Consider the following 27,522-nt stretch of genomic DNA (forward strand, 5'->3'; position numbering starts at 1 on the left):
ATGATACAGAGTCAACACACAAAACCAGTTGCCTTTCTATACAATAACAATGAACAATCTGAAAAGGAAATTAAGGAAACAATTCCCTTTATAGTAGCATCAAAAAGAGTAAGATACTCAGGAGTTAACTAAGGAGGTGAAAGACTTGTACAGTGAAAACTATAAAACATTTCTGAAAGAAAGATGACATAAACGGGAAGACATCCCATGTTCATGGATTGGAAGACTTAAGATTGTTAAGATTTCAATACTAACCTTACTAAGTGATCTACAGATTTAATGCAATCCCTATAAACATCCCAATGATTTTTTTTTTATTTGCAGAAATATAAAAACCCATCCTAAAATTTATGTGGAATCTCAAGGGACCCTGAATAGCCAAAATGGACCTGAAAAAAAAGAACAAAGCTGGATGACTACACTTTCTAATTTTAAAACTTACTACAAACTAAGCAATCAAAACAGTGTGGTACTGGCATAAAGACAGATGTATAGATCCACGGACTAGAAGAGAGAGCCCAGAAATAAACCTTCTCATATATGGTGAAGTGATTTTTGGTAGGGGTGCCAGGGCCATTGGATGAGCAAAAGATAGTATTTTCAACAAATGGTGCTGGGAAAAGTAGATACCCACCTGCAACAGAATGAAGTTGGACTCTTTACTAATACTGTATACAAAAATTAATTTATAATGGATCCATGACCTAGTGTGAGATCTAAAACTATAAAAAATTTAAAAGAAAACATAGATCAAAACTTTGACATTGGATTTAGCAATGGTATCTTGGATATGACACTAAAGGCACAGGCAACAAAAGAAAAAAATAGACAAATTAGCCTTGATGAAAATTTTTAAAAGTTTGTGCATCAATGATATAAACTGTCAACAGAGTGAAAAGATAACCTACAAAATGGGAGGAAATATTTGTAAATAAAGGATTAAAATCCAGAATATATACAGAGCTCCTAAAATTCAACAACTGAAAACAAACCACCAGATTAAAAAATGGGCAAAGGACTTGAATAAAATCTTTTCAAAGAAGATACACAAACGAGCATATGAAAAGAAGGTCAACATCATTAACTATTAGGGAAATGAAAATCAAAACTATGAGGTACTACCTCATATTCAATAGGATGGCTATTGAAAAAAATACTGTCTTGATGATGATGTAGAGAAATTGGAACCCTTGTGTGCTGTTATTGGGAATGTAAAATGGCACAGCTGTTGTGTAAAACAGTATAGTAGTTCCTCAAAAGTAAAACTAGAATTGCTATATTATCCAACAATTCCACTTCAGGGGATATACCAAAAAGAATTAAAAGCAAGTTCTTGAAGAGATATTTGTATGCCAGTGTTAATAGCAGTATTTTTCATGATAACTAAAACATGGAAACAATCCAAATGTCTATGGAAAGATGAATGGATAAGCAAAATGTGGTATTCAATAGTCACATTTCTAGAAAAATATTACTTACAAAATTTGAGGGAGAAATTAAAAGTCTGAATCATCCTATAATTATAAGAAATTGAATCTTCCCACAAAGAAAGCAACAGCCCAGATGTTTACTAAGCAAGTTTCTACCAAAATTTTAAGAAATGGATTATTCCAATCTGTTGCAATCTCTTTTAATTAATAGAAAAGCAGGGATGTTGCACCAGCTAGTTCTGAAAGCCCCACATAACCCTGATACCTAAAACAGATGAAGACATTACAAGAAATGAAAATTACGGATATATGTCCCTCATGAATGTAGATGTAGAAATCTCAAATAAGGTAATAATACATTGAAACCAACTTTGTGAAAAGGCATACCCTCTTCCCATGTTGGGTTTATTTCAGGTGCCCAAGAATGTTTTACCATTATATGATCTATAAATGTAAATGATGACCTTAATAGATTAAAAGAAAAATCATGATAATTTCAATAGATACCAAAAAAGCATTTAATAATCAATTTAAATTCATGGTAAGAATGCTTAGTAATTAGGAAAAGAGGGAAATTCTTTAATCTGTTGGGACAATTAAGAAAAACAGTCATCAGCAGATATCTTTTAAAATGGGGAAATATTAAAAACATTTCCTTTAAAAACAGGAATGACATAGGCATGGCTGTTATCACCCATTCTGGATATTATTGCTACATGAGAAATCATCTCAAACTTAATGACAAAACAACTAATGGATTCTGAGAGAAACTTGGACAGTGCAGAATAAGAAGGTTTGTTACTACTCCACCCTTTATAATATATCAGTAGTATGACTCGAACACTAGACTTGGTGTCTAGGGGCTGGAATCATCTGGAAGTATGTTCATTTATCTGGTGATTTGATTTCACTTGGCAGTCTGAGAACTAAATTAGGCCATCAGTTGGAAAATTTACATATGGCTTCTCTGTGTGGTCTCTCCAAATGGTGTGGTTTGGCCTTTTTCACATCATGGCAGCTGGGTTCTAAGTGCAAGCAGTACTAGAGCACAAGGCAGAAATGCAGTGCATTTTTATGACCTATATGGGGAAGTTGCACAATGTTAGTTCTGGTGTGTGTATTGGTTGTGGAAGTTACATAATGATCTACATAGATTTAAGGGAAGAGGACAGAGACTCTACAAATCATTGGGAGGAGTATCAGCGTTACATTCTTAGAAGAATATGTGAGTTGGGAGATATTTTTGTTACCATCTTTGGAAGATATAATTACTATATTGCCTCTTGTACTTAACATTCTTTAGAGGACATAGCCAATGCTTTAAGACAAGAAAAAGGAATTAGAGGTATTACAATTGGAAAGGAAGAAATAAAAGTATTATCTGGAGGCAATATGATCATTTACATATAAAATCAAAAGAATATAGGTAAATTATTAGATAGAAGAGTTTGGCAAAGGTGAGTAGCCATATATAGATAGACTAATATACAGAAGTTAATTGTATTGTTATAAAATAGTGACAAACAGCTAGGAAACATACTTTAAAAGAAGACATTAAATGATATCATAGGATATCATTATCTAGGAATAAACATAGGGGATTTATAAGACTACTTTAGGGAAAATTGTAATATTCTATTAATAGGCATTAAAAAAAGACTCATTCTATATTTGAGTCATAAGATATACCACGTTTATGGGCAAAATGGCTCAATATCATAAAGACTTTATGTCTACTGAAAGAAATCTACAGCCAGAAACCAGTCCACACATTTAAGGAGCTTTGGTATATGATAAAGATGGCATATCAGATTAGTGAGAAAATAAGTTACTATTTAATAAATGAAATTGTCAAAAGAAAAATTGGATCTCTGCACCTACCATATACAAAAGTTAAATTGCAGATTGGTTAAGTACTTAGGTGTCAAAAATAAAATATTAATTTTGTAGAAAATACAGGTGTTTGTGTTTTAGACCTAGGGATAGGAAAGGATTTAAAAAATATGACTAAAATTTGCTAAATTATAATATAATAGATTAATACAGGTAGTATCCTAAGATATTTTGTTCATCAAAAGTTACCTTAAAGGATATGAAGAAATAAGTTATAAAATAGAGGATATTTGCAATATACAAAGCTGACAATGATTGATATCAAGAATATTTCTAAAATTATATAAATCAAGAGGCACAGACAAAAAATAAAAAAGCTATAAATAGGTATTTCACAAATTATATATGATTAATAATCATTTGAAGAGATTTCAACTTCATTAATAATTGGGGAGATCAAATTAGGTACACAGTGAGATACCATTTAAAACCAAGTGTTGGAAAGGATGAGGATTCACAGTACTTTTATACATTGCTTCGACAACTACAATTTCTGCAACCATTTGGAAAATAGTTTTTCATTATCCCATGAAGCTAAATGTAGACACACTTTATAACCCAGTGATTTTACTTGTAGGCATATACCCAAGAGAAATACTGTATATATACAAAAGTGGATGTGTTGGAGAATGTTCATAGCATCTCTCCTCTCAATAGCAAAATAGACACTGAAATGTCTACTGACAGGAAAGTGACTGAATAAACTGTGGTATATTACGTAGTAAAAAAATGAATGGTAGCTGAAATAATAATGACATAATATGTGAAAAAGTTAGGTCTCCCTAATTTGTATGTCATGGGACACCCTTTAAAAATAGCTAAAATAAAAATAGTATGCTTTTTGTTAGTAGATATAGATAAAATGAAACTCTATTTTTGAAAGCAAGGGAATGATGAAAAATGAATTGAGGATTGTGTCCTGGGGAAGGGTTGCATGTAATTTATTATCAGGATCTTTAGTTTTGTGCTTGGTGGTGGGTTTCCATAAGCTGATTTTATTAGAAACAAACTAGTAATAATAATAATAAATAATAATAATAATAATAATAATAATAATAAAAAACCAGATGCCTTGAGGCAGGGTATGACAGGGAGGCCATGTAGCTAGAACAGAGTAAGTCAGGGGGAGTTATAGATGAGGTCAGGGAGGCACTAGGGGCCTCTAATTAGGTCTAAGACAAAAGTAAACAAATATTTAACAAGGGTTTAAAGCTATTTGTGAATAATGTATTTGAACACTGGGACACTAAGTTTATAATTTCACTCTTGTCTACCCAAAATAGTTTTGTGGTTTATTGTATCAGAATAACATATTCCAGGTAGGTGTGATTATTAGATATATCTATCCAGATAGATGAGATTTCACTGTAAACAGAAAAAAAATATAAATGAGAATATATAAAACCATGAAAGAAATGAAACACTTTCTTATTGGAGAGAATATTAAGTGTGTGATCTTCTGCACTTGATAATGTCAACACTGTTTTTACCATGTTGTATAGTATGCCCTTTTATGCCTTAATGTAATTGTAGGCTTTTTATAGGACTTATTTTTACTTTTAATGATCAATGCCAGTGCAATTCACAACTTTGTCTTTATGCTTACTTTGCTTATATATGAGGCTCCAAAGTTCATGTCTCATAGAGGCATGGATTTTTCATTCTTGTTTTGAAAGCTTTGAAGGTGAGACTGACGTGATGATAGTCTTAGAGCTTAAAACACAATTGTTTTAGAACAAGTTGTCCAGTGTGATAAATGGATTGGGGAGCAGGATGACAAGTAAGTTCCGGTAATTTTCAAGAAATAGTGATTGTATCTGAATCAGAAGGATGATCACCAGAGGAGAAAGGAAAGGAAGAGTGGGGAAAATAAAATAGGATTGAATGACATACTTGGCTACAGTATAAAGCAAAGAATGTAAGGTGACACTAGTTTCTGCATTTTAGAGGGATTAAAGAATAATATTATTGACTGAAAATGACAGATTCAGAATAGAAAGTATTTAGAAAGTTCTTTATGAAGAAGAAAGGAATTTAATTTTAGTCATAGAATAATATTTTTAGAGGATCTTACAATGCAATATCTTAGAAGTCATCTAATCATTCTGTTCATTTTACATATGAGGACACTGAAGTCGAGAGAGGTGTGGTGATTTGACCCGAGTCACATGGTTCAAATATACACTCTTATATGATTGTAGGATATGGATGTGTTGAAATTGAGGATGGTAGCAGAAACTAGGTTACGGAGGTTCATTAATTCATTCTAAGAATTTTGATTTCATCTATAAAGTGATGAGGAGTTGCTGAAAGATTTTAACTAGGTGAGTATTTAAAAGGATCATTTGGGTAGCAGAATGGAGAATGGAGTAGAAAAGGAGCAAACTGGAAACAGAACTATTTTGAAGGCTGATGGTATAAACCAGATGAAATACCATGGTGGCTTTAACTAGAGTGAAGGTATTGGGGAGGGGGGTGGATGGATTCTAAAGGTGTTTAGGACCTAGGATTTGGTAATTGACTGGATGTATGAAGTGAGAGAGAGAAGGAGGCAAAGATGACTCCAGGATTTTGTCTTGGCCAGCTGTTTTGAGATGGTAGTACCAATCACTGAGTGAAGGTATTCTGGAGGAAAAGTAAATTGACTTTGATGGGAGAGATCTTGAGTTCCGTTTTGCTTGTATTGAAATTGAGGTGCCTGTTATATTGGAAAAAAGGCTATTCAATTGTCTGTTGTTTATGTGGCTCTGGAGCTCAGGAGGTGGATCTTAACTAGAGATTTCTTAGCTTATATTTGTAAGTGAGTCCAACGGAATGAATGAGATAGTCTAGGGAGCGTATTTGAATTGAGATAAAAAGAAGGGGTAGGTTGGAGTGCTTAATTAGGAACACCATCATTTAAAGGGTAGAAATACCAGCAAGGGAGATTGAGAAGCAGCAGCCAGAGAAATAGGAAAAAAGAGGGAAAAGAAGTATGGTTGTCTTGTAACGGGATGAGAGTGTTTTGAGAAGGAAAGACTGGTCAAGTGCTGTTAGTGTTCAAATAAGACAAGGAATTGAAAGTGTCTTTTTGCATTTAGTGAAAAGGAGGTAATTGGTTACAGGCATCGCTGTAAGAATAGAGCATTTATGAAGTTGAGCTGTGAAAAGGAGGGGGCTGTGGTTGGAGAAGAATGTGTAGTTGAGGATGGTTTTGCTTTTGTTTTTGTTTTGTTTCATTTTTAATGATAGAGGACCTGGAGCATGTTTCAGTGTTTTGGGAGGAGTCAAATAAGAGGAGGAAGTTAAATATTTAAGAGAAAGTACAATTGAGAGAGCCAACCAAGTCTGAGAACACAGATGAAGGAATTAGCTTTAAGAAAGTAGAGGGATTCCTCTTTCTGTGTGAGCAGAATAAACGGGAATAGTTTGGTACAGATGCTGGTAACTATAGTTTTGGTGGAAAGATGTTAAGGGACTTTTCTTAAAATGCCTTCTGTTTTAGCAGGAGGCTTGGTTATGTGCTTTGGTTACAGGAAGGAATGGGGAGGTTGGTAATTTGAGGAGCATTGAGAATCTTTGAAGTAGTTGCTGGAGAATTAGAGAAAGTGCCTTAATGAGAGAAAAAATGGGTGTGATGGGCAGCACCATGAATCCTGTTGAAGATGGGAAACATGAATTTTATAGTGAATTCTCTTAAGTTCTCAGCAGAAGTCAGGTAATTGGATATTGTTGGTGGTTCTTGGGAGCCATTGTCAGTTGCCTTGTACCACTCCAAATTTGAATCAATTGAGAAATAGAACCAAGTAATAGGAATCAGAAAAGTGCTTTTATTGTTAAAAGTTTAGTGTAAATGTGGTTTGGACTGAGGTGGAAATGAGTCTCCCACAAGTTCTCTTCTGAATTAAATTTATACATCCAGTCACAGGCTAAAAAACATGTCTTCATGCTAAGAAAATGAAGTTCTTCTCTGATGAGCTTCTTTCATGCACGTTGCACTAGAGGAATAATATGTTTATGGGCACACAGTTCCCAGTGAGGAACTCAAAGAGCTTGTACTGTGTATGCATGCTGACTTCATACATTAATCTCACCCAACAGAGAACCTATGGATGTCCTGCTCTCACTACTGTTTTTCTCTTGGGAAGTAAAGAAGAGAGAGAAAGAGACTGTAATATTTCTTAAATCTTGTTTCTATCCAGAGAAGGTCTGTGTCCTCTTTTAAAATGTGAGATGAGGTAGTATACCTACCCCCTAACATTGAGGGTCAAGATTTTGCCAGATAGGAGGAGTATAACTGATAGAGTGAGTATTTTGAGTTGACAGTAGGATAGCCATATAAAAGTATTTATTATTTGCTTGGAAATATATAACTGAACACAGTGAGGTGGTTAATTTTGGAAAATTTGGGCAGAGCATTAAGATCATGATTAAATGCAGTCTTTGAAGAACAGGATAATGAGACAGGATCGGAGATCCATCCATCAGCTGAGGGAAGGATTGCTATGAAGGAGTTGGAGGAGGTAGAAGTAACCAAAGAGGTTGGGAAATAGGTAAGGGTTTGGAGAATGTAAGTGCTGTGCAATTTTTGTTTCTTGTTATCAGCTGGGATATGTAAATTTTTTGAATGAAGGCTGGCAAAGACAAAAACTTAATGGATAGTACAGATGAAAATTATATAAAGGAAAATATTTAGTTACTAGAATTACCAGTGGTTGGGATGTCTTCCTATCTGGTTATTTATGAATAGGATATTTTTCAGGTAGTAAATATATATCTCAGTTATTTTTTTTACTTGTGACATTTCGCCATTGGCAGTAGTATTTGTAGTATAGCAATAATTTTGTAATTCAGCTTCATATAGGAAGTTTCAAAATTATTATTAACCCTAATAATAGCTGGATACTTAAGGGAGAGGTGGATAACAATATAATTTCTCTTAAGATGTGGGCCTTCAAGCTCATGCCTTTATATGGGTAGATCTGTTTCAGTGCTAGCAACCTGATCCTCGACTACTCAAGTTCCAACATGTTTTTCTTAGAGAAATAAAAGGGAAAGGGAAGTCATGTGGGAACTATTAGCAACTCATTTGCTTTCATTTAGTGATGTATTCCAAAAGCACTGATTCAAAAATATTCTTTGAGACCCTACTATGTGCTGCTCAGTTGAAGGTGCCAGAGAGTTAAAAGTAGGTAAAAGAAATGGTCCCTGCACTATCTCAGAAGAGCTTATATGAAATTAGGTCAAAAATTTTTCCTTGAATAGATAAGCCTGAAATTCTGATCTTATATGATTAGACTCTTCAAATTAGTTGAGTCTTAGTGGCTCTTCGTTTTTAACTTTGACTAAGGGGTGTGTGTATTTGTGTTTGTGTGTGTGTGTGTGTGTTTGTATATTTCCTTTGTTCTGTTTCCTTTTACCAATTTATGTTTGCCCAGGACAGTCAGAAAAAAAAAATCACTTGTCTGTTGCTTCTAGGAAACATGGCATGAAACAGGATCAAATGGAAAAATATTGGGATTATGGGGATGTTGTTTAGCCAGTAGTTTTTCAGATGGAATGGAGATTGAGTTAAGTGCTAAGTGGACAATGTTAACAGTAGGACACTTTGGGCTGATTGAATAATCTGGATGATCTTTGGAAATTGTACTTTTTGAAGTCAGTTACCTAAGTGGTTTTTTTTTCTTAGATTTTTTTTTTTCATTTTGTTTCATTTTTAGCAACTTTGGTGTTTGAGATGCACTTTTACATTTTGTATAAACTTGTAATAAATGTTAATGTTATAAAGGAGACTAACATGAAAAAATTTAATTTTTTCACTGGCTAAATACTAATTTAAAACATTTAAGCCTTTGTTTATAGTTTTGTTAAAAAAAAAAAAACTTTCTTGAGTTTTTTTTTTTTCCCAAATATTTTGATAGAAAGAATAGATGTGTTGGCTCATTGTGCCATGATGTTTTTTTAATACTATCATTAAAGAAATTAATTATATATGCATACAGTTTAAAGTTGTAAAATATTTGTTATGAAACACAGCCATCTCCTATCCCTGCCTTTCTTTTCTCGCCTCTCCATTTCTTGTTTTCTAGAAGCAAGATGTTTAGAACATATAGTTGATTTTTTTAGTGTTTACCAGTGCATCCCTAAACATGTTTGTTATTGCTGCTTCTTGATTTTTCAGTTTCATACCCATCAGCTTTCCAATATGGAAGATGAAGCTTTGCTGTCTTTCACCACCCCCTCTAACACCCATACCACATAATTCATCTTCTTTCTCTTACCTTTCCAATATGGTTTTATTATAATTTTGGTGCCAGTAGTTATTCATTATTATTGCTATGTAAATAGTATTCACAGCTAAAAAATATAGTACTGTAAAAATGTTTACTTTTCCTGTCTAACATACCATTTTCTCTCTGTTTTCATTTGGTTAATGTTTTAATCACTAATTCAAATCTGAATTTGCCCCCAGTTGTTTAACATTACTCATGTATGGTAAAACACATGAGACAGACTATTAATTTGATTTGCTTGAATACTTTACCCAGGAGCTTTCTGATCTGTGCAAATTTAGGTAGGTTGCTCCCTATTCTTGATAGCTTGGGAACTCACTTTACCATTATTCTGGGGGAATTCCCTTTGCTTTTCACTTTAGTTAGATCACCTATTTTCTAATCCCATTTCTTCCTTGTGTCTTACTCCCTTGGTTTACTCCATAGCTTTTTTTTTTTCCCTAAGATTTATTTATTTGAGAGAGAGAGACAGAGAGTGTGTGCACGCACATTGTGGGGAGCAGCAGAGGGAGAGGGAGAGAGAAACATAAGCAGACTCTGTGCTGAGTGCAGAGCCCCACGAGGCACTTGATCTCATGATCCTGAGATCATGACCTGAGTCGAAACCAAGAGTTGGATGCTTAAGCCACCCTGGCGCCCCCCTCCATAGCTTTTTAAGAAATAATGGGAAATAATTTTTTTTGAGACTTTGCAGTATGAGTATGACTTTAGTCTTCCCACAAATTAGTTATTTGTTGGTTTGGCTCATTTTAGAATTCTATGTATTAATCATTTTCCCTCACAATTTTAAAAGCATTGTTCCATTGTTTTTCACCTTCCAGTGATGCTGTTGTGAAGTCTTATGTCATTGTATTCTTTATCCTTTGTATGAAACCTATTTTATCCCTCTGAGGGCTTGTAGGATCTTCTTTTTGTCTCTACTGTGCTTTAGTGTGGGTTTGTTCTTCTGTTTTCTTGGATTAAATCTGGAAATCATATCCTTTAGGTTTAGAAAATTTTCTTGAATTATTTTGTTGATGATTTCTTCCCTTTTTTCTGTTTTGTTTTTCTAGAATTCCCAATATTAGATATTGCATATTCTGGACTGGATCTTTTAATTTTCTTATGTTTTTACTCTGACTTTCCATTTCCTTTTCTTTTATACTCTTCTTTTTAAAAGAAATTTCCTCAGCTTTATTATCCACCCTGCAGTTTTTCATTTCTGTAATCATTTTAATTTTCAAGACCTTAGTCTTGGTGCACACCCCTCTCTCATTTCTTCCCCCCCCAAAATTAGGGCTTCCTATTCTAATTTCATGGATGTACTATCTTCTATTGTTAACTCTCTGAAAGTACTAGTTATAGTTTTATTTTTTTGACAATTTTCTTGTGTAGACTCTATTCCTTCTATCTTTTTTCTTTCTTTTTTTTTGCTTGGTCTCTTGTTTTTTATATTAGATACTTTCTTCATATGTAAGAGTGAATGAAGCACTACTAATAAAGTACAAACATTTGTATAATACTTAGAATGTGCCAGACACTGTTGTAAGTGCTTCATCTATTTTCACTTATTTAATCTTCATAAGGACTTTAAGAGCTAGTTACCATTATTAGTAGTAGTAGTAGTATTAGTATCACTATGTGACAGATAAGGAAACTGAGGTACACAGTGTTTAAGTAATCTGCCCAATGTAACATAGTTAAGTGGCAGAACTAGAACTTGAATCAAGGCAACCTGACTCGATAGTCTTTTCTTTTAGTCTTTATGCTATTCATCCTCTTATTGAAATCAGGAGCAAATTGGAAATTCTGTGTAGGTGGTTAGGGTTTGTCAAAGTAATGTTACCTGAGTGAACTGTTTTTTGTTTGTTTGTTTGTTTTTGATGGAGTCTCTCATGAGGTCCTTTTTCATGGGTTTAGATTCACCAAAGAAGAATTTTTTTTTTAATATTTATTTATTTATTTTAGAGACAGAGAGCAAGTGTGGGGAGGGGCAGAGGGAAGGAGAGAATCTTGAAGCAGACTCCCCCCTGAGTGCGGAGCCTGACACAGGGCTCAGTCCCAAGACCCTGAGATCATGACCTGAGCTGAACTCAAGAGCAAGTCGCTTAACTGACTGAGCCACCCAGGTGCCCCAGAGAAGAATCTTCTAAGATGATGACTAGAGACTGAAACATAGCTGCTGGCAGTTTGGTTGCCAAGTAATCAAAGAGGATTGGGAGAATGGGTCTCAATATTTAATATAACTTTTAGTCCAGCAGTTTCAGTGTCTTCTAATCTGGACCCTTGACTTTATCCTGTCTAGGGAATAAACCTTCAGTCTTTTGTGATGAAGAACTGTAAGTTGTCCTGTTTTGCAGATTCTGGAAGGGGATCTTGCTGTACATTTGCCACTCTTATTTTGAGTCTCACCTTTACCCAACTTTCATTGCCATGCATTCCTAAGCCTTTTGTAGATTCTTTGATGTAAATGTGATTGATTCTTATTTTCCCCAGTGGTAGTTTTAGATTCATCTTCCTTATATTTGCTTTCAAATTTTTTTGCAGTTTTCTCATTTCACATTCTCTTTGACCCTGTGTTTATGCAGAAACAAACAATCAAAACAAATCTTTGCTATCTTTTAGGAAAAGACTTTGTGGAAAAGACTTTAATAAAATTCATGTTTTTAATGTGCCATTTAAAATTCTTTGTTAGGTCTGTTGAAATAGATCTCAAATATCTCCCACCTGAAGCACTTCATGATGTGCCAACTAGATATATCACCATCTGAAAACCTTTTCCTCCCACCCTGGACATTTTTTCTTCTTTCTTAAGGCTGCTTTATAGCTCATATTCCTAACATTCTCATGGTTTTCTTATACTCTTCCCCTCCTGCCTCCCCAGACCATAACTCCTTGAGGATCTTGAGTGTTCTCTTCTACAAAGTTGCTTAATAAAAATTTGTTATATTAAGTGTTGTATATATGTTTTTCTTATAAAATATCAGCAATGTATTAAATACCGAGAATAATAAAGGAGGGAATTGATACAATAGTGCAACAGAAGAGATCAAATTCAGATATAAAGAAGTCTGAGAATTGTTAAACTAGATACTGTGAAATCTTTCAATGTAGATACCTAATCATAGCAATCACACATCTTTCCTCCTGCCATGACACAAAGAATGAACTACATGATCTTCCAACATTTGAGCCAGGCTCATGACTTTATAAGTTACATGACAGATATATTTGGTGTTGCTGTATTATATTTAATGTTAAGTCCTAGAAATAGTCTAAAAAATTATAAATGCATTTTAGATAAAGTAATGTTTTAAATGTGCTGGAGTAGCTAAATCTGTAAAGGAGACCACCCTTGTAATATTTCCTTTTTAAAAACTAATTTTTAGTTTTTGTATTTAGTAAAGTTGATTTGTACATATCAGTGCTGTTAATTTTACTTTCTCCTGGTCTTTGTAATGTTCAGAAGGAAACAAACTATTGCAGGATTTGAAACTAAAATATTTGGAAAAATGTTAATGCTTTAAAATAATAATATTTCTTTAATTGTTATATTTTAAGAAATTCAAGACACATTTATCTCTTAAAATATGTTAGTATTTCTTTGAAAATAAAGTAGAGGAAAACTGTCATCTTCATTTTAATATGTAAAGGTTGCTGGGATATGGAAAACATCAGTGATCATTGCTATATTCTTTTGTAGAGTTAAATCAGTACTTAGGAAGGTGAGGGTGTTTGGTTCATAACCACAGGCAAACAAGCTGAGGTGATTGTTAAACATGGCTATTTATTTTTGTTTTCAAGTTTTCTGGCATCTTACAAATAATTTATTGGGATGTGATTTACAAAAACATAGCATTACTCTAGAAATTCTGTTATTTTGAAAGTGTATTATTTGGACACAGTGTTGTAGATGCTAAAAATATTCTTTAATTGTCTCTGAGATTCATGGAATACATGTGGAAAACACAAACTTAGTGTTTATAGTTTGACTTGGTTAATTCTCAGTATCCATATCACTCTTATTTCATAATTTCTTCATGAAAAATATAATCATATACAGATTTCTATTTGCTTGCAATACAGAATTAATGTGAATTCCATTTCAAACTAACCACCATCAAAAGTTTCTGAAAGTCTGGTTTATATTTTTTAAGTGTTGTATGTGGATGACTTGCTTAGCTTTGATTTTTGTGAGAAATACATCTTTTAAAAAAGTTTTCATCAAACTATTAAATTGTAGGTAATGGTGACAACAGTGGTATCTCATTTTGGTTAATTTAATGTCCTTCCTTTTTATAATGTACTTCTGCCTCCGTATATTCCTTTTAGTGTCATTACCTACCTGAGTTTCTGTGAAAATAAATTTTCTTTGTCTATTAAAACAATCCTTGAGATTGTGTTTCATTGTTTATTTTTCTTTGACTAGTTTTTGAGTTTTATTTTTGAAGGCATTAATATTAATTTCGTTGACAAGATAAGATCTGGCTATAGATGACTACTGCTTCATCACTTAAGGCAGAGTACCTTAGAAAATGCTTTAGAGTCATTGCTTAACATGGTTTAATTTGTTTAGCTGTTTTTTTTTTTTAGAAGTTGGAGAAAGTTGTTTTCCTGTAACCAAGTCCATCTTGTATTAGTGAGTCAAAGAAACTATAATTAATAATTTCAATACATTCACTTTTGAAAGATAAAAAAGGAAACCAGTTATTATTGACCAGAGTATTACTTGTGGCTACTGATTCACAATTTATTGTGATTTTTTTTTTTCATTTAAATGTATACCATCTATTACTTGTTTTGCTTTTCCAGGTTTTTTTGATTTTTTAATGGTTTGTTAGATAAAAGCTTTTTCTTTTTCTTCTTTTTAAAAGTCCCAGTACTCATGGTTTTCTCCTTCCATTTTTGTGATACACATTAAGGACAAAATAAAGCATGTATTATCTTAACTGCTTGTCTCTCTTACATAGTTTAACTGTAAAGAGAAGAATTCAGGATATTCACTTGTGTTTTTCTCTTCCCTGGTCTCCCATGAATACATGACTTGATTTATCTTGATCAGCCTAGTAACTTGCTCCACATTTTTCCAAAAGTGCAAAGCAGTTTCAGCTAAAAATACACATATCAAAATGCTCCAGAAGTTGTGGCCACAGCTCAAAAATGCTGATCAATTTTGAAAATCTAAATCAACCTCGGCCATGAAACCGAGGGAAGAACCTTTGTGGTGGGGGACAGATTTCCAAAAATTCACCACAGTTCTGTTCTTAGCTGGAGTTTGTGCTGATGTTGCCAGACAACTGAGGAATAGATGCAAAAAGCAGGAAGCATTATTGAATTGAGCCCTAGCGCCAATTTGGGAAAAGCAAATTAAAATGTAAAAGAATATTTTTCCACTCCTGGCGTCTCAACACAAAATGGCAAAATACATGGCTGCTGAAAAAGTCACAGAAATTGCTAATTTTGCCTGAATGGCTAATTTTGCCAAAAAAAACCCAGTCTTTTTGCATTAAAAAATGCATACCCATGTAGTTAAAAAAAGTAGATTTTTTATCTCAAATGAAATAGTTTTAATTTACAAGTCAAATACATTTAAGTCAGAAAAGTGTTTTGACATAAATGACTGTGTGTGTGGGCTTGTTTCAATGTCTTCTGATATTTTTCAGGTGCACTTGAAGAATGGATGATGATGATTTTGGTGGTTTTGAGGTATGTGCAATTACCTTATTTTGCTTATGTAATTGCTTTAACTTTGTGGGATTATAATGGGGCATACTATTTTGAAAATGTATTATTTATCGTTGGTATTCGTGATCATTTCTTCATTTTTAATGTAACAATGGAATAAAAAAGTGAAATCAAGGAAAATGAAAACATATCCTTTTTGAAAGATAAAACTAACTATTTGAATGCATGGTCATGCCCATGGAATGGTTTAAATAGAGTTAATTAAGTGCTTCTAGTGGAAGCATTAAAGAAGTTTTAAAAATTGTCAGCTGACGATTTTGCTGGGCTACATGTCTATTAGGAAATACTTGTGAGATGAAGGATGAGTATTGCAGATCTGTCACATATTTTCATGTTTACACCTGTAATGAGTTGATTTAGTGTATTAAATACATAGCCTTTTGGTGGCTTATAGAGCTAATTAGTATGTTTGTGTTGTTAGATTATTCTCTCAGGTTTAAGTTGGATGCTTTGTAAGTGGAAATTGTTAGTTGAAGAAGCACTGTCTTTTCCTTAATCCTTTTCAGTGTGTGTTCATTTTATTGAAATATTTTGTAACCCAGTTATTTTTATGGAGCCAGTATAGTCTTGCAGGAAAATCTCTGGATTAGGAGTCAGGATGCCTGAGCTCAAGTCCTGGAACTACCAAGTGAGCTCTGTGATTTTTTTTTTTCCTTTTTAGTAAGACTTTCACCTAATTTGGAATTAGAGATTCTTTATTAAAAATAAGGAGTTTAATTAATGATGCTAATAGGAGAAACAAGATATTAAGTATATATTCAGTATTCTGAATATCATGAAAAAGTGGTGTGAGTTTTTTAAGAATAGGATCATTTCTTGTCCGTTGATCTTAATATCTGTCAGTGTGGACATTCCTGTTTTGTGCATTTCATCTGACACTGGTTTTTGTTTAGCACATTTGTATGTTTTTTGCATTTTCTTTAATGTTTTAGGTTTTGTTGGGTGATTGAATCTTCTTTTACTGAAATTAGCACTTAAAATTTTGTTAAATTTTTTTTCATTTGAGGATAATAGATGTTTCAGATATCATCTTAGTTTATTGTTTACAAGTTGTCAGTTATTTGAAGGTTTAAACTTAGTACAGTTTTCTTTACTTAAACCATGTTTGATTTATTACATCAGAAAAAATAGAGTGAGTAGTTTTCCTCAGAGTAAAATTATACTTCCATGTTACAGTCAATGGGCCTATTCCTTTCAGTATTACATATTTACAATGTTAACCAATTATTCCAATTTAATTGGTTATTAGGGTTCTTTCTTTTTATATCTGGTTGTAGAAATATGGAAGCTCTCCATCCTTGGTTAAATAAATCTTGTTCATTTTTCATAGTTTATAGGTAATAGTTACTATATTCTATGTCACTTAGCTTCTGTGGCAGATTGCCTCAGTTGACTTCTTTTTGGCTGACAACTCAATGCAGAATCCAAATTGAAATTCTGGTTCTTTTTCTTAGTAATAATTTTGCTGTGATCTGGACAATTAAGAGAGAGAAAACTCTTACCCACAAACTCAGCATTCAGTAATTGACTGTCCCTTACTTTTAAAACTGTTTAATAGGAAAGCTTGTTAATTTAAAACATCAGTTTTAGGAATTTTCTAAATGTTGAATCTAGGAAGTCCATGTGGTAGATTATTGAAGAATATAGATGAATCCTGTTTCTTTAGATTGATCTCTATTAGGTCTTGTGCTAATTAATGAAAAAGATATACTTAGTTTAGAGTACTTAGATATAAAGTTCTCAAGTGAAAATGTGATCGAGGATATACAAAAGAAAATTTTCATTAGCAGATGTATTTTAGTAAGGAAGGGAGATTTGTACTTAAAAGTAACAGAGCATGCATACTGGGGGTGGGGAGTAGTGGTTGGGGTGGTAACTATGAAGACTGAAAAAAGTTGAGTATTTGGGGAGAATTTGAAAATGTGTGGTATATCACAGAGAATATGCTTGTGGGACTGGAAGGCTTGATTGCTTAAATAGCATTTATACTTTTTAGATCTTTGAAAATAAATTTGCCTCTTTTTTTTCTAGGCTGCAGAGATTTTTGATGGTGGAAATGGTGAAACCCAAACTACCTCTCCTGCCATTCCTTGGGCTGCTTTTCCTACAGGTACTACTATGCAGTAACTAGAATTTTTTTTTTTTCTTATTTAACACTTTGCCTTTTCTTTGAAAGCCTCTTTTTACTTTTGCACTTGGCCTTCTTTGATCTGAAAAATGGAATGATCCAGATTTAATTTAGGTTTTTTTCATAACAGATTATAAATTGCATAACAAATTCTGCAGTGTGGCTTGAGGCATGATTCCAAATATGATATCATGAACATTAAATGAAATTAAAGTATAATTTACATTTCCTAATTCATCTTAGTTTTAGGAAAATGAAGTACCAAATAATATTTTTAGGCTGTCCAGTTCGTTAATTAAAAAGACTTCTTATTCTCATATTCTAAAAATATCCTAAAGTAATTTAACATCTTCATCAGTATTTAAATTTAGAAGTGTTCCCCCCACCCCAGGAAGGTCATTCAAAAGTATTAAACATTAAAATTTAGCCATCCAAGAAATCAAATGCAAAAATAAATTCCATTATGAGAGATATTTTATGGAAGACCTAATGTTCAATATTAATATAATTCATGTATAAGTAATATTTTGAATTTTCTAGACTTTTTGTTTTGCCAAATCATTGTAAAGTCAGAAGTAGAAGATGAAAGTATCCTTCTTTAGCAGCTCTGCTTAGTCTTAGATCATTAGAGTTATTCAGCCTCCAAATATTTTTCCAGTGCTCATTATGCATTAGGTGCTATGGGAATGTGTCCTTTACTTCAAGGGAAGATAGGACAGGCGCATACATACTTGTAATATGAAGCAGATTTGTGATTGGGGAAGAATGATGATTTCATCATCCATTTGTTTAGCAAATGTTTATTTCATGCCTCGTATGAGTCAAGTACTATCCTTGAAGCTGGGTATATATTATTGATCTGGGCTTTGAAGGATGTTTATGATTTGAATAGGCAGAGATGGGAGAATGGGGAAAGATTTTGAAGGGAGAAAAAGCAATGAAACAAAGGTGTAAATGTGGGAAAGAGGATGACATAGTTAGGATGCTCATTCTTGTTTGAGGTATTTATGTACGTGGTTTCCTTTGCCTGGAATTTCTCACCTTGTTTCCCACCGCCGCTCTCTCCCGCTCCCTTATCATACTAACTCCTATTTGTTTTATGTGCTGTTTTTTGCTTTAATATGCCTTTTTCTGGGAAGCCTTCCCAGAGAACCCTCCCACGTCTCTTTTCTGACTTGCAGTTTAGGCTGTAAATTTTGTGGGGTCAGGCATTATGTCTGTTTGTCCTTTTGTTATGTCTTCAGTGCCGAGTATAGTGCCTAGCTTATAGTTGGTCCTCAATAAGTATTTATAGAAAGAGTAATTAAAGATAAAAAAAAGAATGAGGGAAGCCTTGGTGGCTCAGTTGGGTAAGTGTCAAACTCTTGGTTTCGGTTCAGGTCATGATCTCAGGGTTGTGAGATCAGCCCCACCTCTGACTCTGGGCTCAGCAGGGAGTCTGCTGGAGATTCTCTCCCTCTGCCCCTTCTCCCACTCGTGAGTGTGTGTGCACACGCTCTCTCTCTCTCTCTTTCAAGTAAATAAATAAACCTTTAAAAAAATGAATAACCAAATGAATGACAACTAGAGTGGCAATGGAAATTGATAGAAAAGTTGGAATAATAATATTTATGTAATGGTTTGGGATTTTCAGTGTTTGTCACATATTTGTTTATTGTAAAGCAGGTAGGGGAGGTACAATATTTATTGTACAGATGACAAAATGATGGGTTATAAAAGTTTTGGAGTTTGATACAGGTAAATATGTTTAGGAATGAATCTAGTCTGTCAGATTATATTTCAGTTCTTTTTAAGTTAACTGGCTTTTTTTTGGGTTGGGGGAAGCATCAGCAGGGCTGTCTGGCTGACTGGATGTGAGGATGAGGGAAGAGTCAAAATTGATTTTTGAAGTTTCAAGCCTTGATTCTGAAGGAATGGTATTACCTTGAACAGAAATAGAGAATTTAAAAAAAGTTGGTTTGGGACAGCGTGAAGCCTAATGAATTTGTCTTAGAGTTGTGTATTTAAGGTGCCTTCAATTCAGGAGAAAGGTTAAGGCTGGGATTCTTGGTTTGGGAGTTTTCTCATAGATATGATAATTGAAGTTGTAGGAGATAACTGGGGGAAACAGTATGTAAAGAGAATAGGGTTAAGTAGAGAACTTTAGATGTTCATAATTAGGGAACAAGAGGAAGAGAAAGAGAAGATTGAGAGATAAGGAGAGTACGGGCTAGGCATCAGGAGTAGAACATTTCAAAGAAGGTATGGTCGCTGGTGTCAAAGGCTGTGTGTGAGAGAGGTCAGTGTGATCAGAGCCTGAGAAAAAAAGCACAGTTAGAAATGGCTTTTAAGGAAATGATTTTAGTAGATTGGAAGTTGAAGCCAAATTGTACTTCTTTATGAAAGCAAGAACAGAATCTGTTTTCCTATAATTGTTGTGGCAGTGTATTAAAGAATTGTATATTGTGGACAGATGATCTAATTCCTGTTCTCCAAGAGTGAATATATGTCACATCTTTGTATATGTCTATATTTGTAGGTCAAGTCTTCAAAGCCTAATTAGAATTAAAGAACAGTTCCTCTAGTGTGCGTGTATGTTTACACAGACAGCACACCCGGTTTCTCCCTCACTCCCTTAAAAAATCAGACCTGAGGAAAGTACTTTTCTGAATTTCCTCAGTGACTTGCAGAAGCGGAGGTAAACTAACCTGGCCAGCAGCTGAAGTTAAGACATGGTAGATGTTGGCTCAGCCAAATAATCTTTCTCTTTTGTTGAAGAGAGTTTCTCTTCCTCTGCCTGCTGGAGATCCACACCTCTGATTCAGGTATCCGGAAGTTTAGACAAGAGTGATCTGAACAACTTAATTAGTGTAATAATTTAATCATTTCCACACTGAAGTCCAGAGAAGATAGGAAGCTTTAAGTAGGTTCTTTTCAGTTTAAGAAAAGACTTAATATTCTCCTTTTGTCTGGTTCTCCACCCACACCCTAACAGTTTGTAATCTATATGAAAGATATTTTTAAAAGAGATTGTTAACCAAGTTTTACCACAGGTTAAAATCCAAGGAGATTACTCCGAAACATTTGGTTTATGTTTTTAAAGTACTTGGGGGAGAATAGAAATTTTCATTCTTAGGGTTAGGATAAAAGATTTTAAGTAAAGAATATAGTAGGCTTAGTGTGCCTAATGATTATCTTGCTGCAGAGCTGGCAGTTAGTTGGAGGATGATTTCATAATAGCAACTGGGGTAATTAATTTATCTCATAAACAGTGTCTCTTTATAGCCTACAATACTGTTAATGAATCGGGGTACCTCAGGACATGCATCTCACTGTTAATATTAGCGTTATTTACGTAGTGGGACCTTTTAAAGTGCTAGTTTCTGTGCAGAGCTGATGATGATATTAAAAAATTGCCAGTCAGAATAAATGAAATGCACATGTTGATTCTGTATTCAAACTATTATCTGTAAGCCCATAGCTCATCAGTGTATGGCATCTAACCTGTAAAATGTGTTTCCACACTGCTATCATCATGGGAGTTGGAGAATGTAAGCAAGAGACAAGTGAATATGAAGTTATCAATTTCCTTTTCCTCCTGCCTTTACTCTCAGTAAAAGTGTGGTAATTATTACTTTATCTTAGTGAAAGATACTCAGTGAGAACAATTGCCTTTATCAGGTATTTTCCTCTCTATTTCGTAGCCTTTCCTTTTAGCTTATCTTTCACGGTTATGCTTTCTGAAGCATATGGCCGGTCAGACTATGGTCTACATTTTGTTTTTGGCTGATGTCTGTTCTGTCACTTTGCCATTGCCCTGACTGTAGTACATTCCCTCCTCTCATATCTGCTTGAGTTTCATTTTTCTTTCAAAACAAGGTATAAGAGCTTTCACTGAATCCATATCTCACAACTGCTCTTTCTTCTGAACTACTGTAGTATTTTTTTTCTGCATCACTTGCTTGGCACTTTGGCCATTTTTTTTTAAATTGTGGTAAAATATCATACACAATTTACCATATTAACCATTTTTAAGTGTTTAGTTCAGTATTGCTAAGCATATTCACACTGGTGTGCAACCAATCTCCAGAACATTTTCATCTTGTGAAACTAAAACTCTGTAGACATTAAAGAATAACTACCCATTTGCCCCTACCCCCAACCCCTGGCAGCTACCATTCTACTCTCTGTCTATTTTAGACAACTCATATAAATAGAATCATACGGCTTATTTCACTTGGCACAATGTTCACAGGTTCATCCATGTTGTAGCATGTGTCAGAATGTCCTTTTATAGGCCTGAATAATATTCCACTATATGTACAGACCACGTTTTTCATCCATTAATCCATTGATGGACACTTGGGTTGCTTCCTTTGACTATTGTAAATAATGCTGCCAAAAAGATGGGTGTACTAATTTATATTTTTAAAAATATTTTATCAGTATGACTGCTGTCTCTATGTGCCTACTTTATTCTAAACCTTGGTGGGTAGAGACTGTGTTTTAAACCTTTGTGAATCCTAAGCACTTAGTATAGCATTGTGCCTTGTTAATAAGCAATGCTCAGTAATTATTTCTTGATGATTAGTAGAACAGATTTGCTATCAAAAGTAACTCTTGTTTAAAAAGTTTTTATTTGGGGCGCCTGGGTGGCTCAGTTGTTAAGCGTCTGCCTTCAACTCAGGTCATGATCCCAGGGTCCTGGGATCGAGCCCCACATCGGGCTCCCTGCTCCATGGGGAGTCTGCTTCTCCTTCTCCCACTCCCCCTGCTTGTGTTCCCTCTCTCGCTGTGTCTCTCTCTGTCAAATAAATAAATAAAATCTTTAAAAAAAAAGTTTTTATTTAATTTGTTAGCATATACTGTTATTAGTTTCAGGTGTACAATATAGTGATTCAACAACAGTAACTCTTTTTAATTATTTTTAATTCTTTGGAGGTAATTAAATAGTCTTTCAATCACAAGGTAGAGGAAGGCAAACCTAAACTTGCCTTAAAAAATGTAGTAATCTTGGAAATCTTAGATAATTAATCAAAGATGGCAAAGAAGCTATTCTCTAGGGTTCAGTTAAATTTCCCGGTCATTCCCAATACAGACAAATGACTTGGAAATAACGATTAACAAGAATAGTCAGAGATTCGTAGAAAAAGAGAAAACAGCTATTTTGTCTGGTCCTACTTTGTGGCAGCAGGTAACAGTAGAGGAGAGTAGAGGTTAGACTAAATTTTGGTTCAAAAATATTAGGGTCTAGAAGCAATAATAGTAGTACCCAGTTCTTTTACTTACTTTTTAAATTTATTTTTCTAAATATTTTTCTGAAGGAAAATCATTCCAGATTTTGCCTAGCATATAATATCAGAAAGTTTTTGAGTTAACTACTCATAGAGCTGTATTTTTTAGAAAAAGAGTTTTTTCTTTTTCTAAGCCTAAGAGATTTTTTTTTAAATCATTCTCAACTATCTTATAAATTTTTATAAGACTGGTAATGTTCTACTTTTTAGGAAACTACCTTTTCAAAGTGAATGCTTATCTTCTGATACACACACATATGCACCTATAAAAGCAAATATATATATATATATATATATTAGAATATAGATATACATACATAGATAGATACTCTGATTTCTTCTCTTTTCCTCATTTTTACCCCATAATGCAATTTGTCCTCCCTATCATACCCTTTTGAAGGAAGGATTTTCTCTTTTCTTGATCTTACAGGTCCTAAGAACATTAGACTATTAGTCTTAGTTTGGGTTCAGTATGTTTTTTGATGGTTTTCTGATTGTAGCAGACCCAAAGTTTCAGAATCCATGGGATTTATTTAAATGAATTCTTTAGTTTTTTTGTTGTTGTTCATGCATTCACTAATTCACTCATGTATCAAATGTTTGAAAGTATACTGTGTATCAGACACTTAAGTGCCATGTGCTGTGGGACTTTATTCCATTTTCAGTGATGCCGTATGAAAATTGTCATCTCAAATGACTGAATGTTTCATGAAATGGCATTGTTAATATTGTTAAGTGCTTTTATCAATAACTTTAGCTTCAAATATTTGATAGAGGTTTCATGAAAAGAATATTAGGTCAGAAAGTGTTGTCACGTTGCCATTGTGTACAGTGTGGGTGGTGCTGTTTTAGAGGCAAATGACTGTTCACTTTTTACTTTTTAACTGTATAAATATAAATTGTCTAGAAGGCGAGGTGGGAGGCGAAACCTTGAATACTGTCCTTTCCAATATGTTTCTAAGTTACTTGTAGCACTACACAGAACCACATTAGAATGCATTGACCATCAAAGGGAAAAACAAGTGGTCTAGATAGATACTTTAATCCAAATTAGCTCCTTCAAAACAGCTTATATAGAGGGCAAACTAAACTGTCTGTCACAAGCCGACCCTTTAGAAGGAATAATGGGAATTGGACCAGCAGATGTTGAACCAAATAACTTAGATGTGGTTCACTTTGCATCTGGAGCTATTTGCATACAAAGCCAACAGGAAAGTTCAAACATTTTTCTCAAGACATTGGCAGAGAGAAACCTGGAAGACAGATGCCTTTTTGATTTCATGGTTCAGTTTTTCCATTCTCCATTCTCCTGGCCAGGAAAACCTAGGACAACAAATCGGTCATTTTATTAATATCCCATTACTCTTCTTGCTAACCCTGTTTTTCCAGTAGAATCTGTGTTACACATCTACAAGAGCTCAGAACCTGAGTCCACACATTTTTGTTTGAGAAAATATTGTTGTGATATTTTTCTTGAGATTAATCTGTGGTTTGCACATAGTCATAGTAAACATTAACTGAATTCATTGGTCTGATCTATATTTTGAGTAAAATTTGAAAGTGACTTATATACATACTCGTTATTATAATAGACAGTTGGATAATGTTTAAAAACTTCCCATCCCTTCAACTTTGTATCCACATTAGACATTTTTGACAGGACATAAACTGGATTTCCATTGTAGTATAATAATTTTGTAGTATCTTTATACAGATTGTTTGAATGGATGATTGTCAGATAGTTTCCTTTTGCTACTTTCCATATTTTTTTCTTAACTCCCAGGTTATTAACTCACTTTCTTTTATTCTAGAACCAGTTTTTATAAATGATAAGTAAGGTGATAGCTTTTATGAAGCTGTGAGTTATTACTATATGTGTAATATTAATTTTCAGTAATTTATGGTAGTTCCTGTCTTCATTAATTGCATATAATAAGGAATATATCAGTGATATTTGTTATGACTTTGAAGATTGGGTTTATAGTGTGGTTTAGAGTCAAATAACTCTGACTGTGGAGTGACGGGTACTGGCTGTATAACTTCTCTGAAGCTCAATTAATTAATCTATAAATTGAAGAACTGGATGATATCTAAGCGTTCTTCCAGATTTTGAGTTCCATGTTTATTTTTTATTTTTTTTCTGTAATATGAGTAGCATTTACTAGGTGAATCATGGTGCCTGGTTTTAACTGCGTAGTCCAAGTGATACAGTACTAATCTAATAAATTACATGTGTTCTATAAGTAGCTATAAACATGGAACAAAGCTATTACTATGAAGTACTATAATACTTAAGAGAAACTTGTTTTTTCCTATATATTTTAATTACTATCAGTTACTATTTAAACTGATTTTGTAATATTTTGTGGTACACTCTTCATGCATTCTAATTCTGAACTTCCTTTTTAAAAAGACTGATTTGATTTTTAGGATGTTGTAGAATACATTAAAATTTTTTTAAATAGAGCTTTGTAGGGATTTTCTCATATTACTGAAAAATGAAGGTTTGGCAGCGAATCATTTTTCTATAAAATGAAGATAGTACTCTGACTCTTTATCATTATAATCCTGAATTAGCCAAAAAAAATTTTTAAGCTCTATTTGGCTCAATAACAGTAGGAATCATTGCTTAGTGCTCTTTTGCCAATTTATAAATTTCTACTTAGCTATCCTTATGAATTATATTTCTTCAGTCTCAGAAAATACACTCTTTATTGTTTTTGACAGCGAGGCACACACACACATATGTAGTATAAAGGCATGAAAGAAATGGGAAATTATATTAAAATTATACAGTGGAAATTTCTTTTCTATCTCAGTCCTGTAGTCCCACTCCCCTGATATAATTTGTTTTACATTTTTTTTTGTAGCCCTCCAGATACTGTACAGATGAACAAAAACATGAGTGTGCCCTCTTTTTTTTACACAGATGACCGTGTCCTGTATATATATACTAACACCTCTTGCTTTTTTTCCCCACCGTAACTTGGAGATCTTCCTAATTCATTTTAGTGTTTACACAGTACTCTTCTGCATGGATGTACCAGTATTCATGTAACCAGTTATTTTCCTCCCAGTTTCTTACTGTTGTAAGCAGCCCTGCAGTGAATATTTTTTTTTCCTCCTGGGCTTTTCCCATTGTTTTACTTTTGACGTTCTCATTTAATATTTTAGTGAGACTTGTAGAAGTATCCATTTATTGAGGTGTTTGGAAGCTTGAAAGATTCGCATTCTATACTGTGTTTCCATATTTAGGATTGTTTCTGGAGAGAGATCCTGACACAAATTCAGAAAAAGAGATGCAGTGAATATTCTTGTATGTATTTTCAGGAAAGCTATTTTAATGTAGGTGATAATTTATATTGTTTCTGTGACTCAATGGGACGGTTATTTAAAATTAACACATTGTTTACTACTAATATAATCATAGAGCATACTTGTTCTTTAACTCTAAATAATGTCAAATTTTATATTTCTGTGATCACACATAAGTAAACATTGGCCATGTTGAAGGTGATGGTAATTTTATGAGTACATTGCAAATGAAATCTTTAGCTGACTATGGACAAATTAATGGTAGCGTGGTAGGTTGAAATGTTCTTTAGTTGTCACATTATATTTTTTATGTGTAAAATAATGTTTATGGGAATAGCTACAAATTAGAAACAACCCAAATGTCAATCAAAAGTAGAAGGCTTATTATTTTGGGGGTATATTTATATAATAGAACACTTAAACACCTGGAAAATTAACAAACTTCAGTTACGTACAACAACATTGAAGAATCTCATGAACATAGGTACTGCCCTTATAATATCTTTAAGGGATCAGTAAGGGGTCTCAGTTGACAAAGTTTTCTATAATTTCTGATCCTAGTTCTGGAATCTGTGAAATCTAGAGCATCAGCCTCCTTGGAATCTGTAATTCTTATTCTTCATGAGAATGGGAGCTCCGTGTTTTGGCTAGAAAGCCAGGGTTAGGTCTGATTCAGAGTGAGCCCCATGTCTGAATCTTCTAAAGGGAGGCAGTCGTCATCCTGTTCACTCAGGATGGCATGGGATAGGGAGCAGGGAGTAGACCTTAGGTATAGGGGCTGTGGATGAATAGTGCAGTGAGAGACTAGGGTAAATTTCAGTTTGACCTCAAGTTTCTGGTACGGAGGTGAGAGGCCAAGGCCAGACCTGAAGCTGATAAAACTGCCTGTATCACTACTCCTTCTCCCCCTCTTTCCCTTTACTCCTAGATTCTTGTTTTGGATTCCTAGGCCTAGCTGTAGCTGGAAACAATAAGTTCTTCTACTTTGGGAATTCTCAAGTGGCCAGAGAGATGGGGCTTGCAGGAATATGAGACTGACAGGACAGTAGAACCAGCATAGCCCAAGTTTCTGAATTGCACTGTACACACTTGGTTTGATGTCTCTGGACTGGTGTTTCTAACGAACACTGTTGTCGCTAATGAAGATTTTAAATCAGCTTGCACCTTGTGCTCAGTCAGGTTGAGTTTCCTGGCCTTTCTTTCTTTGTTTTGAAGGTTGGGTATTTGATTTCCTCAAATGGTGTCTCTAACTCTCAGTGCTGTTCTTTTCTGCAGACACTGCTTTCCTGGTGTTTCCTCTTTAGGGAGTATCATCATTTCATGAGATTTTTGAGTCTTCTGATCCTTTTCTGCTCCTGTTCCCTCCTTGTGGTTCTCTACTCCATGACCCATCCGTCAGCCAATTCTGTAGGTTCCAAGTTTTGTCAAACAGGGGGATCTTCTCACTTCTGTCTACTTCCCTTGTTACTACCCCCATCAGAGCCACC

General features: G+C 34.0%; 1 protein-coding gene across 8 annotated transcripts in view; it reads left to right on the top strand.

Moving 5' to 3' along the window:
• CCDC91 (coiled-coil domain containing 91) overlaps positions 1-27,522 on the top strand; it is a 367,847-nt gene that overhangs the window by 55,325 nt on the left and 285,000 nt on the right. For all 8 annotated transcript variants that reach the window (XM_032432737.1, XM_032432742.1, XM_032432740.1 and 5 more), the window contains exons 2-3: positions 15,238-15,280; positions 17,351-17,429. In XM_032432737.1, coding sequence (XP_032288628.1) covers positions 15,251-15,280; positions 17,351-17,429 — 109 coding nt within the window. In that variant the 5' untranslated portion in view covers positions 15,238-15,250. The remainder of the gene's footprint in view (positions 1-15,237; positions 15,281-17,350; positions 17,430-27,522) is intronic.

The sequence above is a fragment of the Phoca vitulina genome, unplaced genomic scaffold, assembly GCF_004348235.1.
Source record: "Phoca vitulina isolate PV1807 unplaced genomic scaffold, GSC_HSeal_1.0 scaffold49, whole genome shotgun sequence".
NCBI classification, from domain to species: Eukaryota; Metazoa; Chordata; class Mammalia; order Carnivora; family Phocidae; genus Phoca; species Phoca vitulina.